This window comes from Neophocaena asiaeorientalis, unplaced genomic scaffold (genome assembly GCF_003031525.2).
Source record: "Neophocaena asiaeorientalis asiaeorientalis breed wild unplaced genomic scaffold, Neophocaena_asiaeorientalis_V1.1 scaffold99, whole genome shotgun sequence".
NCBI classification, from domain to species: domain Eukaryota; kingdom Metazoa; phylum Chordata; class Mammalia; order Artiodactyla; family Phocoenidae; genus Neophocaena; species Neophocaena asiaeorientalis.
The window spans coordinates 3,450,094-3,465,249 of NW_020173022.1; the positions used below are offsets into that span (position 1 = coordinate 3,450,094).

General features: G+C 40.0%; 1 protein-coding gene across 1 annotated transcript in view; it reads left to right on the plus strand.

Moving 5' to 3' along the window:
* Nucleotides 1-15,156, plus strand: part of PRRX1 (paired related homeobox 1) — a 72,947-nt gene that overhangs the window by 42,321 nt on the left and 15,470 nt on the right. The window contains exon 2 of the mRNA XM_024742395.1: nucleotides 12,750-12,925. Coding sequence (XP_024598163.1) covers nucleotides 12,750-12,925 — 176 coding nt within the window. The remainder of the gene's footprint in view (nucleotides 1-12,749; nucleotides 12,926-15,156) is intronic.

The following is a 15,156-nucleotide window of genomic DNA, read 5'->3' on the forward strand; positions in this document are numbered from 1 at the left end:
TGTATCCGTGGAGTTATATAATATCTAGTTAGTCACAGATTCCAAAATTGGAGATAATTAGTAAGTAAATATATTATTCTTTACTATATACCTCTTTGAGGGCACAGATTTATTCATTGGTCAAGTATTTGAAGAAGAATTTATAATTTAAAATCAGGAAAAGATATTAAAAAATCTAATAACATGCCACATTTGATAACAACAGAAATGGAAACCCAGCTTGGCAAAATTACATGCTTAAGATTACATGACTGGGAAAAAGATCACATGATTTTTAGTACCAGACAGGTCAAGAACCCAGGTTGTCTGACTTTTAATCCACTGGAGTACCTCCCCCACCCCTGCCCCCACCAATTATATAAAGTTGTCTTTATAATAAAATTCTATGAAAAGACATAAATATTGGATTGCTAGGGAAAGGTATAAAATCACTATCGTGAAAATCTGATCTGGGGCTATGACTAATTAGAGATAAAGTTTGATATAAAACTAGACTCTCTCAAGTCAAGAAGTTAATTATACTGATGTCATTCGGTGACCACCTAGGCTTAGTGGCAAAGAAAGTTAGTGCCCTTTTGGCTTCTGGGAAGATCTGAGACTGGTGCTAAAACTAGAAGTCTCCAGGAAAGAAAATCATGATAATCCTCTAGCCAAGGAGCTTTACTTCCAAACTGACAGACCTGTAGTAAAGAAGGAAGTTTAACTATGCTCTCAAGGGAGGTATGACCACTACTGGAAAACCTTAGTATGAAAACAACCAAACAGAACAAAGTGAAGGAGCCCAGCAGGGGTCTGCAAAACACAACTGGAGAGCAAGAAGGAAGTTGATTTCCTTGTAGGTAACTCCCTCTTTGGCTAGATAAAAAAGTATAAAACTGCAGCTTGGGATGGTCTCACTTTTCCCAGATCAGTTACCGTATGCACACTTCCTTCAACCAATTTATGGCAAACATTATGTTTATAAAATCTTATTTTCTAAAATCTCTTCTCCCACCTATACACCTAATCCATATTATGTCTTTTTTGTGAGTCACCTGAGTTCATAAAATCTTCCAGTTTATTCCTAAGATGCTTTATTTTAAAGGTGCTGCCTTCCCAGTAAGCTAACCACATCGTCAAACCCTGTGCCATTTTATCAACATTGCAGAGGAATAGAGAAGAAATAAGAAAGCCAGCAAATGAAAGTTGAAGAATGGTTTTGTAGTGGAATTAAGCACTAGTTTTGTAGTGGAATTAAACACTAGTTTGTCCTGGTTTATCCTTCCTCTTGGTTCAACATATTGCTATCAGAGTCCTTTCTTGAAAATAACTTAAATGTTGGAAAAAAATCTAAAGGTAGGGAAAATCTGTAAAAAGACGCAAGGATGTGGAAGGAAGAATGGCTGTATTGGCAATGGATGCACATTGGGAACAGGTGTCAAAGAAGAGAATGATTTAGGTGGTGACTAAAAAGCCATTGTTCTTACCCTTGGTTATTCTCCTTTTCTAGTTACCTTCTTTTTAATCAATAAAACTTGTTATTAGGTCTTTCCTCCATCCTGGCTTCTTCCTGTTATGAGCTGAGCAGTATAAAGTCTTCTCGCCAACTTTCAGATGATGCGGAGTTGGAAGTGGTGGCCGTGACATGACTCACAGTGACACATAGATTACTCATAGGTTTCCACTCTAGGCAGACAGAATCACCTACTCACAAGGAGTTCTTTAGGGCTGTTCAACAGCAGGGGACATGATTCAGTGGAATAAGATTATCCCACATGGATTTTTGAGTGCTTTGCCCAAAACCTTTTTTCTCTCATATGACCTTAGTGCATCAGCTTTCTTACCGGTTAAAAGTCACATATCCCTGGAGAGGAAATCGCCATATAATTAAGGTTTAGGTGTGGTTGACAGACAGTAATGTTCTTGTATGTTGGCAAATGAATTAGTCATGCTTTTGCCCAAGCTCCTTTACCGGTGAAAAGGAACAGAAACACAGAAATAACTAACTAGAAGAGAATACAACCTAAAGCTAAAACTATATATTTTTGGAACAGAAATAACTGTATCAGGTCACAACTAAAATGTTCAATAATTCCATAATGTGTCATCATTACCAAAGTCAAAGATTTAATGAGTGTTACTGAGATATATAGGGCTCTGTGCTACACACTTATTCACCTGCCTCAAGGCTCTCTTCTAACTGGGGTGATAATTACTGATGCAAAGTCATGTGCAAAGAAAGTGCATGAAAGACCTGGGTAATGCATGCTCCTGGAATTTATGTGCCTTGTAGAGATTGCAGTAACCCTTCATAACAGGAAAGTTTCTGTGCCAAGACTTTATAGAAACTCATCCCTGAAAGGGCTGTCAGGTTTGGTGGCTGAGTGTGAATCAACCAGGTGTACAGAATAGGTATTTTCACCAAGCACAGTTAACATATTCATTAGTCATTCAAAGAAAAGAGCCTCAAGTATGCCAGGCACTAATGCTAGAGGCTGGGATACTACAGTTAACAAGTCAGAAAAGGTTCCTGCCCCCACGAAACTCATATTCTAGTGTGTGAGCCAATCAACAGCAATAATGATTTGTCATAAGTTGCAAAGCCGATGGTTCATTCCGATTCTGGAAGGGGAATAGTTATAGGAAGGCTACTTCTGCTTGGTGATCAAAGAGGGTCCCTATGGAGAGCTGACAGGAGGAGGTTAACTACGGAGGTTGACTGAGACTTGGAGGAGGAGAAGGTGCCATCAATATAAAGAGTCAGTGGATAGGGGAAAGGCCTAGTATGTGTGGTTAGGCAAAGACAGACGAAGTCAAAGAAGAGTATGAATGACACATGAGGAAGGCATGATTTGTCACCATCATCAGCTGAACAACCAGAATGCGGTGAATGGAATGACAAGTCATAATGCAGCTGAAAAAAGGATGCTGAACTTCACATGTGACAGAGGGAGGCTCATGCTGACTGTGTCTTCTTACTTGCCACCCACTTTGGTGTCTCTGTCCTCCTCCCTCGCCCATTACTGGCTCTGATGGCCACCACATCTACTGGAATCTCTTTTCTCTGTTTTTACCTTACTTTTCAAGTGCTCATGGCTTCATTTCCCAGATCGATTATAAAGTTCCTTGAAGGTGGACTACATGTAATATTTGTCTATTTCTCAGAGCACCTACTTGCCTGGTGTGTAGTGGATGCACACTTAATATTTGTTCAAATGAATGAATAAGGTGATAGAGACAGGATGTGAAGGTCAAGAATAAGTGTGACCATTGTTAGTGGCACCAGTTTTGGGATTAGTCTAAAGTGGTCGACATAGACAGTGTTTTCAGCAAGTGTACTGTCACCCAACCCACAGTTAGGTGGTCAAAGCTAGTAGAAGTAATAATAGAAATAGCAGTTATTCTCATTTCTGTTAAGTAAATTTAAATGTTAGAATAACTGTTTCTTAGAAACCTCTCAGGTTTCCTCTTTTTCTTGACTGCGATTATAGGTGAATTAATTTCTCTTAGAATAAAGATTCACATAAATTTCAGTTTGGAGACATATCTGCAGAGTACTCTGGACATAGAGGAATGGGTCAATCACTTCAGCTTCCTCCAGGCATGAGTAATTACAGAATAGTCTTCATCCAATATGTCATCTAGCCAAAGGTTTTCCAAAACATAGACAAGAACAAAACAAAGCAAAACCAAACACATAACAACAAAAACCAAAGGACATGACTCAGTCATTGCCTTAAGCAAACAGTTATTAAAAGTTTTCTATTGGGCTAGATACCGAAAATATAAAAACAATCCGAAAAACCCACAGTGCTGGATTTGAAAGAGATCTTAGTTGCCTAGTCCAACCTATAATTTTTCCAGTAAGAACACTAAGGCCAAACATCACATATTTGGTCAGCAATCCTGCTGAATTAGGATCTGAACCTCCTGATTGCCAATCTAACACCCTAATTGCCAATTTCCACAATTGCTCCATAACAGAATTTAAAGCAAAATAGAAGGAAATGTGTATATACCTAATTGTTATAATTTTTAAAAAACGTGTATTGTTTATGTCTTAAAGCAACCCCACTTTACAGATAAGAACGTTGAAATCCAGAGATGTTACAGTGTGATACATTTCTCAGAATATGTCAAGCTTTAAACCACCGTTTACACTTTGGCTTTTCTAATTCTTGAAAGAGAATTTTAATTTCCTTTCACTTAAACATTGTTTAAAGATACCAGGCTTCTTATGTTGACCATTTTGGCATATTTTAGTCTTTATATTAGTTTGATGTCAGAGGCCAGAGTAACACCTGAGAGGGGCTTTAATCTCCTCTTTAGCCCTCTTCATTTACTCTATACAGTGTTAACAGAGTTATCCTTGGCTCCATCTTTATTGTGATGAAAAGCTAATTCTCTGTTCTCTGTGGCTTTCTCTGCTATAGGCATCTGTCCTTTGAACTTGAGATGAAAAAGCATAAGGAAAGACTAGTCATGCTTCTATTCTCAAGTGTTCAAGCCTCATAATTGTCTTTTTATCCAAGTAAAAGAGCCTTGTTCCACCACTACTGTCCTTTCAAGAGCTGAGCTGACTCATTAATCATGTACATCTCCTTCATTACTATCTGCTGCCAGCTATGTTTGTTTGTTTGTTTTTATAAAAAATGTATTTTTTACCATATTTTTCTTGAGGACATTAAAATTTATTACCCGAAAAATGAATCATTAAAAAAAATGACTTATAGCGGTTGCCTCCCATGGAGACACCAATTTCCACTGCTAACGTTAAGACTGATGTTGTGTCTTTTACAAAATAACAACAAGTCTTACTACAAAGGGAAAATGCTACCCAAAGAAGACAGGAGCTTATAACTCCTCTAGAGCTTTGTTTTTAATCCTACTGAAATACAGGGCACTTCCAAGGGGACCACACACCTGGAATACTGCAAGTTTAGCTCGGTGCTTTGTGACAGCCTGGAGGGGTGGGATAGGGAGAGTGGGAGGGAGGGAGACGCAAGAGGGAAGACATATGGGAACATATGTATATGTATAACTGATTCACTTTGTTATAAAGCAGAAACTATCACACCATTGTAAAGCAATTATACCCCAATAAAGATGTTTAAAAAAAAAAAAAAATCTCCATCAGAACTCACTCTTTTCCCAGAATTCGCTTTCCTTGGTTTCTTTTTATCCCTTTGGAATTCACCAAAATGCTCAGACATTTAGAAAAAAAAAGTCACTGAATAAATATTGAGTAGTATGGCCCAACTTTTGTGTTTTTAGACATGTGGCAACCAAATTAGTCAACCCGAGGCAAACAGGCTGCGAAATCATTGAATTTTCATAGCCTGGGTTTAGCCCTTGGTTGTCTTCTTCCTTTCTCCTGTATTTTTTCTTTTTTTAAACTTGTTTCTAGTGAGATTACTTGTTAAAGGAGAAGGTTGCTGTCTTTGAGTCTTAGAATCTGCCTGCTTTCTGAAAGTTTCTTTTCAAAATTTTAATTGAGAAAGGAAAATTGATTGCCTTGTTAGAAAGCCAGGAATTGACTAGCAGTAGAAAAGTGACCCAAACTGCACTGATTTCCATGTGCAATTTTGGGTCTATTGTCACGTTTCAGTTCTTTTTTAATTTATAAAGTTTTTACTCATTTTTCATGCTCCCTAGACCTCAACTATGCCCTCCATCAAACCTAACTAAGCCAGATCAACATATTTGAATGTTTTTCTATCTCCCCAGTTATGCGGTGATAGAGATCTTAGTGAATAGTTAGATATGAACAAACAGTAAGCAGAAGAAAAAAGGAAGAACAGCAGTGGTTTTGACAATCCACCTCCAAGGAGAAATTGCAGCAGCAGTGGTAGCTGTTAAAATCCACCACTTACAAAACAACTGCTATGTGCCAGACTATCTGCCTGCTCTGTGTTCACCATATTTTCAAGTGACCCTAGGAAGTAGGTAGTCTGACTTCCATTTCATTGTTTTGAAAATTGAGGCTCAGAGAAGTGAAGTGTCTTACTCAAGGCCACACAGCTACTAAAGTAGCAGGGCCTATAGGAGAACACAGGTCATTCTGATTGCCAAGCCAGTGAACTTTCCTCTCTACTCCACTGCACTCCCTCCTGATTATAGTGTAGTTGGCTCTGAGTAAAACATTCTCATTTTCCACTATTTTCGACATCCAGAAATGAATTGAAAAATGAGTAAATAAGTGATTCATCCGTAGAGAATTGGGAGTAGGTTACATATCTGAAGCTGGAATTTTATGTCTTTATCGAAGAGAAGGTATTTTGTGCAGTAACTGAACTCCTATGATAATAATTCCAATATATGAATATTTTATGTCTGATTATTAATTTGTATTCACTGAGCATTGATAAGAGCTTCAATTAAATACACATGTAAACTTTGTATTCTGAAGTTATAGTCTAAAATAGACCCAGAGTCACATGGAAAAATGATAGCATGGGGAAAATTGTCAATATAGTCCCAGAAGAAAGCTAGGGTTCCAATATAGGGCTGCACTGGAGGGCTTGCTTTGTATCGGATATCCTCAAGGTTCTGGTCAGGAATCCTTTCAGAAAAATGTCTTACGAGAGTTAAAGTAGATAAGATGACATGGATCGTGTTGATATTTTTGACTGTATGGAAATGTATTGGTCCTACAGAGGTGAAAGCAAATATGTGAGATGAAGAAGTGAAAAGCAGTACAGACTGTATTATGATACCTCATATTCTCCAGTATTTTCTATTTCAAATGAGAGTTGGTTATATTCAGAGAGCTCAACTTTGAGCTGTATCTGCTTGAGACCACTGTAGCTTTACACAGAGCCATTGATCCATCTTTTGGGTGAAAACCATTCAAAATAACATTATTTCAAACTTTTTAGAGCATTTTATTCTCCAAAGAACATATATTCCCCCAACTGTTTAATGTGTTTTAATGCTATTTTCTAAGGTTTAAGACTCATACCTGACCAAAAATAAACCATGTCTATGCCAAGTTGACAGTAAAGGAAAAAATATACTCATCAAAAACCATCACGCAAAGTTCAGGTTCTGGCAGCCATGACCCTAAGGTGAGTAAGAGCTGTACAGCTGGGCATTTGTATTGGCTGAAACCTGGTCACTCTTGACAGTTGCTGGGATTCAGCAGTGGAGGATACCAGGTATGCTGCAGAGAAGATGCAGACGTGCTGCTGAATTTGGCTTCGGTCAGTGGGATGTGCTAAAGTCAGTCTGCACTCACCCCGGTGAGGACCTATGTGCCATTTATCGGAGCACTTATTAAAAGGATCTGTCCTAATTACAACTGGAGCTTAGTGTAACCAAAGAAACTCAAATGAATGCCATAGCTGTATTTCACTGCTTTTCATAAGCCTTGCAGTAAAAGCTAAACAGTTTTTAGTGGCTTTTACAATTATACTTCCCTTCAATTTTCCAAAGGTTACAGGGGCTGAACCACACAAATCCCATTAAAGTAAGTAGTTGTGCAATATAAGTTCCTTTGAAAACATTCTTCGATGCCCATAAAATGATCAACAGGCTGCTCTTTAGATCCGCTTGCCTGCCATGTTTTCAGCCAAAAGGCAGATGACAAGCTTTGATGTGATGGTTGGTTTCTGCTACTGAAGCTGGCGTTTTATCTTCTCGCATCAGATTTCTTCTCAAATTGATGTGACTCAGGCATACGAAACACATTTTTTTCTTCAGATTTTATTCCTAAAATATGTTTTTGCTGTACCTTTAAATTACATTTGGCTGACTGAGTTTGGAATCTCAAGTGTCCCACAAGGTACAGAGCAGGAGAGGGTAAGGGCCTTTGGGAGTTAACTGGAGCCTGCACAGTGAATGCAAACCTTAGTGAGGAGGAACAGTGGTGTGCTGCGTTCTCCTCACGCTTGAGGATGGCGCTCCTCCCTGTCTTCTCCACCCTCCCTTCAGTGCAACTTAAGCAGCCACGAGTGAAGTTCAGAGTGAATTTCAAGGTAGAGCCAAGGACAGAGCTATTGTTCTCTTTAACTTCTACTTGAAAGCCTGAGGGGTCTCCTCCCTACAATTTATGGCTTTCTTTCCTAAAGAAGTGCTTGATAAGTATTCTAACATCCTGTTCCATAGGAAACACCATTCTTTTTAGCAGCTCTTCCCCCTGCCTGTTCCTGTTTGTTGAAATCATTCATTTATCTTAGATCTGCTTTTCTTGTAGGGACTAAAAAAGAAGGACCAGCTCCTTCATTTACGGAAGAGTCAGACCCACCCAGCTTTCTCCCATCTCTCTAAATCTGGTGGTGAACCTGTTTGAAAAAGAAACATGGTAAAAAGATTTTTTTCCTCCACAGGTAAAATTATCCAGGGACAAAAGATAATGTTAACCTAATTATTTACTATGCACTGTTAAAAATAATAATTGGAATCAGAAGTTATTCAGCCCTCCAAAACCTTACGTAAATCACCAAGGTTCTAATTTTCTGGGACTACTTCTATACCACAATAATACTATAACTCTTTCAAATTTTATTGTCATTTAATGTATCAAAAGACCTTATGTCTTTTATATAGGAATACTTGAGCGCAGCAAGGTGACAAAACATTTACATAAAGAGAAATGAACCATAATTTTTAAAAAGTATTTGATTATGTACTAAAATATGTTTAGGAATTTAGATATGGAGACATCAATATGGATTGGCATTATCAGCAAAGTTTTATAGAGAAAGTAGGATTAAGATGTGTCATAGGAGACAGAGATTTTGAACTGTGTCCTAAAATGAAAGAAAGGGAAGTACTAATATGAATGTGAGAAGATGGAAGGTGAGGGTTTACTACTGTGCTAAAGTAACCCTGCACACAATTGATGAAGCAAGTACTTACAGAGGCCTTTGAAAAGTGAAATCCAAGGATATCTGGATCAAAGTTGCTGTCCTAGATGAGAATGGTTGCATTTTTTTTAATGGCTCTTCTGGCAGGAATAACAGCTTGTGATACACATGGACCCTCTTCCTGAGACCCTCTTTATACAGCTAGTTTGGTTAAACCTACCTTTCCCATAAAATTTTTTCCTGGGGTAGTGGTTTTTTATTTATATCTGTGGTGAGTCATTGCCCCTCTCCTGCACAGGGTGTATATTGTCATTGGCACTTAAAAGTAGAGTGGAATTAGAAGTCCTGGCTTCCACACTACTATATATAAAATAGGTAACAAACAAGGACCTACTGTATAGCACAGGGAACTATACTCAATATTTTGTAATAACCTATAAAGCAAAAGAATCTGAAAAAGAATAAATATATATTCTTTTATATATTTTATATGTATATATAAAATATATATCTGAATCACTTCACTGTTCACCTGAAACTAACACAACATTATAAATCAACTATACCTTAAATTAAAAAAAAAAGAAGTCCTGGCTTCTAGCTCTGGCTCAGTCACAGCTTGTATTGTGATTTGAGGCAAATCACTTCATTCTTCTAAGCCTCATTTACCTCATCTGTAAAATAAAAGGGTTGAATTAGATAATTTCTCTGGTTTCATGTGGTGCCAATATTTTATGACTCATGAATCCAAGTGAAAATTAACCTGCTAATAAGATCATTGTTCTTATTTTTATTAGAAAGCGTGGCAGTAACTGCATACTTACAATTTACTCAATCATTCATAACATACATAATCATCCATAAAATCTGTAAACACCTTGGACTTGAAACATGATTTTGATAAAAATGTATCCATGTACCCTGTGGTTATCCTGCAGTTTGGTGAATCCTACCCGTTTCAGAATTCCAAAGAATTAGCTATGTCCTGATGGCCAGTTGGCTGTCAGCATCCTTGGACAGCATCTTTCAAAATCAACCTTTACAGTAGCTGTTTTTACAAGAAAGATGATATTCCAGCAATGATAAAAATACACTACTTTCTCTACCCTGTATTCAACCAGAGTTCAAAATCTGATAACAGTCCTTATCCCAGGTGTTTCAAAAACCCCACATTTGTAAACCCGTACGATGTTCACATTTTCTCTCATGCCGCTGATGAGATTGTACTGATCCTGTTCTGTGTTCTTGGGGGAAAACAGGGAGCTCATAGTTGGTGATTGGTGAGCAAAGACAGACGAGCCGGAGGGCTGCCGCTCAAGCTGTCTCTGTTGCCTCCTCACTGTCTCTTTCTGTTATACTTGTGCTCTGAAGGACGTTTGCCAGATACACTCCTTGGACCCCTGTTATTTGTGTGTCTTTTCTCACCTTCAGCATGATCTGGACTGGTGTTTTCATTTGTTAAAAACAACAAGAACATTCACTGGGAAACTTTTGCTGGAATCATTTCAGGTCATCATAGCTATTTATTCTCTGTCATAAACTATAATTCTCCATTTCCCTTGCTCCCATGTCAGGGGAGTTGGTGGTTTATGGTGGACAGGCAGTGGAATTTGAGTGAAGAGGGGAAGATTTCAAAGAACTACAGAAAGGCTATGGAGCAGGTTGTAGTACTAACAACAAAACATAAAAAATTCTTGTTCTCTATCATAGTTTGGCAGTACAAGAAGAAATGGGCTTAACCAAACAGCGTAAAGGATTTATAATTTGTGGTTATACCTGAGAAAGCATTTTCTTTGAGGAAAGAAAGCAAATCATGGGATTGGCTTAACAAGGGATTTCCTTTATATGATTAAAATAGCCTAGGGTCTAATTGATCTCAGTCTAGGGTTGGTATGGAAGCTAAATATTTTTGGCAGACTTCTGTTTAATAGGAGCATGAAATACAGGTGTGGTGCTGTCAAAAGGCCTGAATGACTGAGAGAGACCTGAAGTGCAAGACATAGAACTGTAAAAAGATTTAGAAAGAGAATGGGAGCAACAGGAGTGCCTTCAAATATTCAAATAGGAAGGAGCATACAAACGCAAGGCAACAGCTGAAAGATGTATGATCCTAGGTGTTTGAACTCTAGTGTTGACATTATTATAAACTAATTTTGCTAATAGCTAAATAGTGGTAAAATCAGGGTTGTTGGATGGAATATTCCAGGCGTTGACAGATCCCAGAAATCATGATAATTAAATTGGCTCCATTCTCAAGATGCCACTGATCTGACCTTCTTATTGAGAGTGTCACAAAACTGCCTTCAAAGCAGGGCTCCTTGTTGAGGTACCACAGTGGAAGAAACTAGAGAGGTGGTCAACTCCGAACACAACCGTAAAGCTGAGAGAATGGGTGTCAGCAGCTGCTTAGCTGGGGGAATGTGGTTGAGATCATACGGCTTTTTTTTTTTTTCCTACAGAAACAATTTTCTACAGACAGGAAAAGTTTCACATTTTCCCTGGACACAAATTCAACAAGCACTTACTATATCTAGGTGCTTTAACTGTCAGGGACGGATGAGCAGTCTCTCTTCTGAGCTCCAAGGGCACCACTGCTGAAGCAGTACTCATGAAGAAGGGGTCTCTCATCAAAAAGTCTTGGAGGCCTCAGTTAGGCACTGAGAGATCTGAGCTAGGAACTCCTAGATTTAAGCTGCACTTTGAATCCCCACCCAAATCTGGAACATGCCCTCAATTTGTAATAATACTACTATAGCTCAGGGGTGGGTCACTCTCCTCGGGGCATTAGAATTCATGTTAGTAATTTTTTGAGTATTTTGTGTGTTTATAGTCAGAGAGGATCAGGAGACTTTACATGTTGGAAAAAATGGCTGAGAGCTACTTTCTGTTGAATGTGGAGCTAGCGGCCATGCTCCTCTTTCTCTCCATCCTCACTCTCACTCATATTTTTCTTTGAGCTGAGTGGGGAAAGTGATTGGAAGTGTGAGTTCAGTTCATCAGGCTAAGCATGTGACTTGGGCCTGAGCAGCTTGAGCTGTAAATCTCTGAGTGCTACACGGGCTCTGCAGTGGCTTGGGCGTCAGGGTGAGGGCTCGATGGTGGCGTTAGCACAACTGGTATTCCGCTCAGCTTCACACATCCATCATTCCTGTCTGGGCTGAAGGAGGGTGGCAGGACAGGAGCACACTACTCTCTGACTGCCATGGGCAACCTGGATGATCAGCTTGCCAGGGTGCCTTTGGGGGCACTCAGAGAAAACCAAGGAGGAATCTTGATAGGTGAAAACATGGGGAAATGATTCTCCGAAGGTTCCCAAGAGCTCAAAGCCTTAGAACTCAAATTTGGAGTGAAACTGTTTCAGAGATGTTTCAGGGCTGTTCTTGAGTTCTTAGAGGGTGAGTCTCAGGTCAGTGTCAGCTTTTGATGGTGTTATAGCACTAGCTCTGATCTAGGCTGAGGCCCCTGAAGCCTGCCTCAGCAACGGCATGGAGCCTTGAGCAAATACAGTTACGAGTTACTTGCTGTTTCCAGGAAAATGCATGGTAAAACAGAGATCCTTCTAATATTGTCTAAGACAAGTGAGGTACAAAGCAATCTACTTTCCTTCCCCCATCTCCAGAGAATATGGAGAGGAGTTAAATTTTCCTTTAGCCCTCTTTGACAAAACAGGCTTCAAAAAAATATGTTTTTTTCAGCATTCAAAAAATATCCCTCTGACAGTTCAGGTCTGGTCCCAGATTTAGAAGCAAAAACCAAGCATCAGAACTGCTGCGTGCTCTTGGCAGGTGAACTTGATTGCACCAATGCCTGCATTTGCACGCTGAAAGTGGCATTTGGAAATAGCACTTTGATAAGCATGTGAGCCAAGGAAACAATCTCACCGTAGGTACACAGTAAAGAAGTGTAAACCGGGACCTCCAACGTGACTTTTTAGCTCCTTATCATCAATTTCTTCTATTCCAGATGATCAACTGAACTCAGAGGAAAAGAAAAAGAGAAAGCAGCGGAGGAACAGGACAACCTTCAACAGCAGTCAGCTGCAGGCTTTGGAGCGTGTCTTTGAGCGGACACACTACCCGGATGCTTTTGTGCGAGAAGACCTCGCCCGCCGGGTGAACCTCACCGAGGCCAGAGTGCAGGTAACCGGAGTATTCCCCTCCTTGGAGGCACATCTCTGAAGACTGTTGAAAAACACAACTTGTAGGTTTCAGACCAGAGCTGATACTAAAAAGAATTATAAATGGACAGCATGAGAACAGAATCAGTTTCTAATTGTGTTTCTTTTGGCAGCAGAGTATTTTTAAAAATTGAAGCGCATGCCTTTCAGTAGGGCAGAAAATGCCTTGCTAGAGGTCTCATTCCTCCCAATGTTTCTCACCCTTCCAGATCCATGTTATAAACATTGTCCACTGGAGCATTTGACTTTGCACCCTCCCTCGTCCACACCCCAGCTTTCGGCTTGAGCTGTAGGATGGCCGGAGAGATGAACTCTCTGTCCTCCATCTCAGTTTTCCTCCCCAGACTTTGGGAATATCTAAATCTTCAGGAAATGTATTATAAATACACACAATTATGGACATGGATGGGAGTGAGAAATGAACACACCAAAGACCTTGCCCATAGGAACTGCATTAAGAGCACATTCAAATAGATGATTTTGTGTTTCTATGAAGTAAAGAAGGATAAGGGCATGTAAGACAGGGGAAAGAGATCACATGTGTTTCTAATATGAATGCCATGAGACATCAACTACAAGCCAGACATCCAGAAATAATACCACCTGTGATTAGGAATGATAATCATAACTAACACTAGTTGAGCCCTTACATGCCAACTAGTGTTTGTAGTTACATAAACTAATCTGTCTAATCCTCGCAACAATTCACTGAGGTGGATAACATTATTCATCTTGCAGATGAGGAAACTGAGACTCAGAGGTTAAAGTAGTTTCCCCAATGTCACACAGCTAGGAAGTGGCTGAACTAGGATTTGAAGACAGATATGCAGATTCAGAGTTCGTGATTTTTAAGCACTACAGTAAATTTTAAATAAGTAAGAGTCTTCTGGCTAAATGCTTTTTCAAGCAGTGCTTTGCTGTCTTTGCTGAGAGTCAAGATTTTATTATTTTCCATATTGCCAGTGGTAGGCTGCTCTTTTTTTTTTTTTTCTGTTTTTTTTTGTGGTACGCGGGCCTCTCACTGTTGTGGCCTCTCCCATTGCGGAGCACAGGCTCCGGACGCTCAGGCTCAGCGGCCATGGCTCACGGGCCGAGCCGCTCCGTGGCATGTGGGATCTTCCCGGACCGGGGCACGAACCCGTGTCCCCTGCATCGGTGTCCACTGCGCCACCAGGGAAGCCCAAGTAGGCTGCTCTTTTGATAAAGAGGGGTTGTGGGCCAAATCTGTCTTGTCTTCCCGAATGAGTTATTGTTTGCATATCTGTGTTCAGTCTGGGCTTAAAGGGTTTCTTTCTGCAAATAATAACCCTCTTGATGGGGACTAGAGCTAGACTCAAAGGGTGTGGAGAGTAGGAACTGTATCTAGTACCCTATGCTATGAGAGACATTCGTTGAGTTGAGGGAGAGGGTCCTAGAGGTCCCTTCAGCCTGAAGAGAGTGTGCAAGAGTTTTCCCCATGGGAACTAGGGACTTCACCTAGAAGTGTTCCCCACGAGAAAAAAAAATGTCATTGACAAAAGGGGAAAGTTGCCTGGGCACTGTGGTGCCCCCGAGGATAGGTGAGGAGAAGGCATACGTGAGGATGCGTATGTTACTGCGTGGCAGTCTCTCAGGGCTCAGATGAGTGATCCACAGGCACAAACTCAGTTCTGCTCTCTCCGTCCTGCAGTCCAAAGCAGAACTCGGAGGTCTGCCTTCCCACATCCTCTTCCCCCATGCTGCTCACCACAGTTCTCCAAACACGTTCTCTGTTTCTACTCTTAAATCCCTTCCTCTCCTTCAAAAACCCCGTATGTTTTATACCCCAGGCTTGGCCTGCAGTGGCCTAATAAATAATTTTAGGCCAATAACCCACAATTCCTGAAAGTACCATTTTTGCCATGGCGATCTGAATTTTAAATAAGGAAACCTGGACAGGGCAATGCTGGCAATTAAAAAAAAAAATGTGGAAGAACAATTTTGGGTTGAGAGCTATTTTGGCCCCATCACAACAACGGGCAAATGACTTTCTTATATGCTGAAACTATTTTATCTTCCACCTTTTCCATCCTACTATGTTCTAATGTCTTTTAGAGCTGTGAACATTTCCCACGTGAGCAGGACAGAATTCTCCCTCCGTGACTTTATTCTTCCTCCGTGAAGTCTTACCCTTTGCCAGTGTGAACCACTCCCTCTGACTCTGGCCTTCTTTAT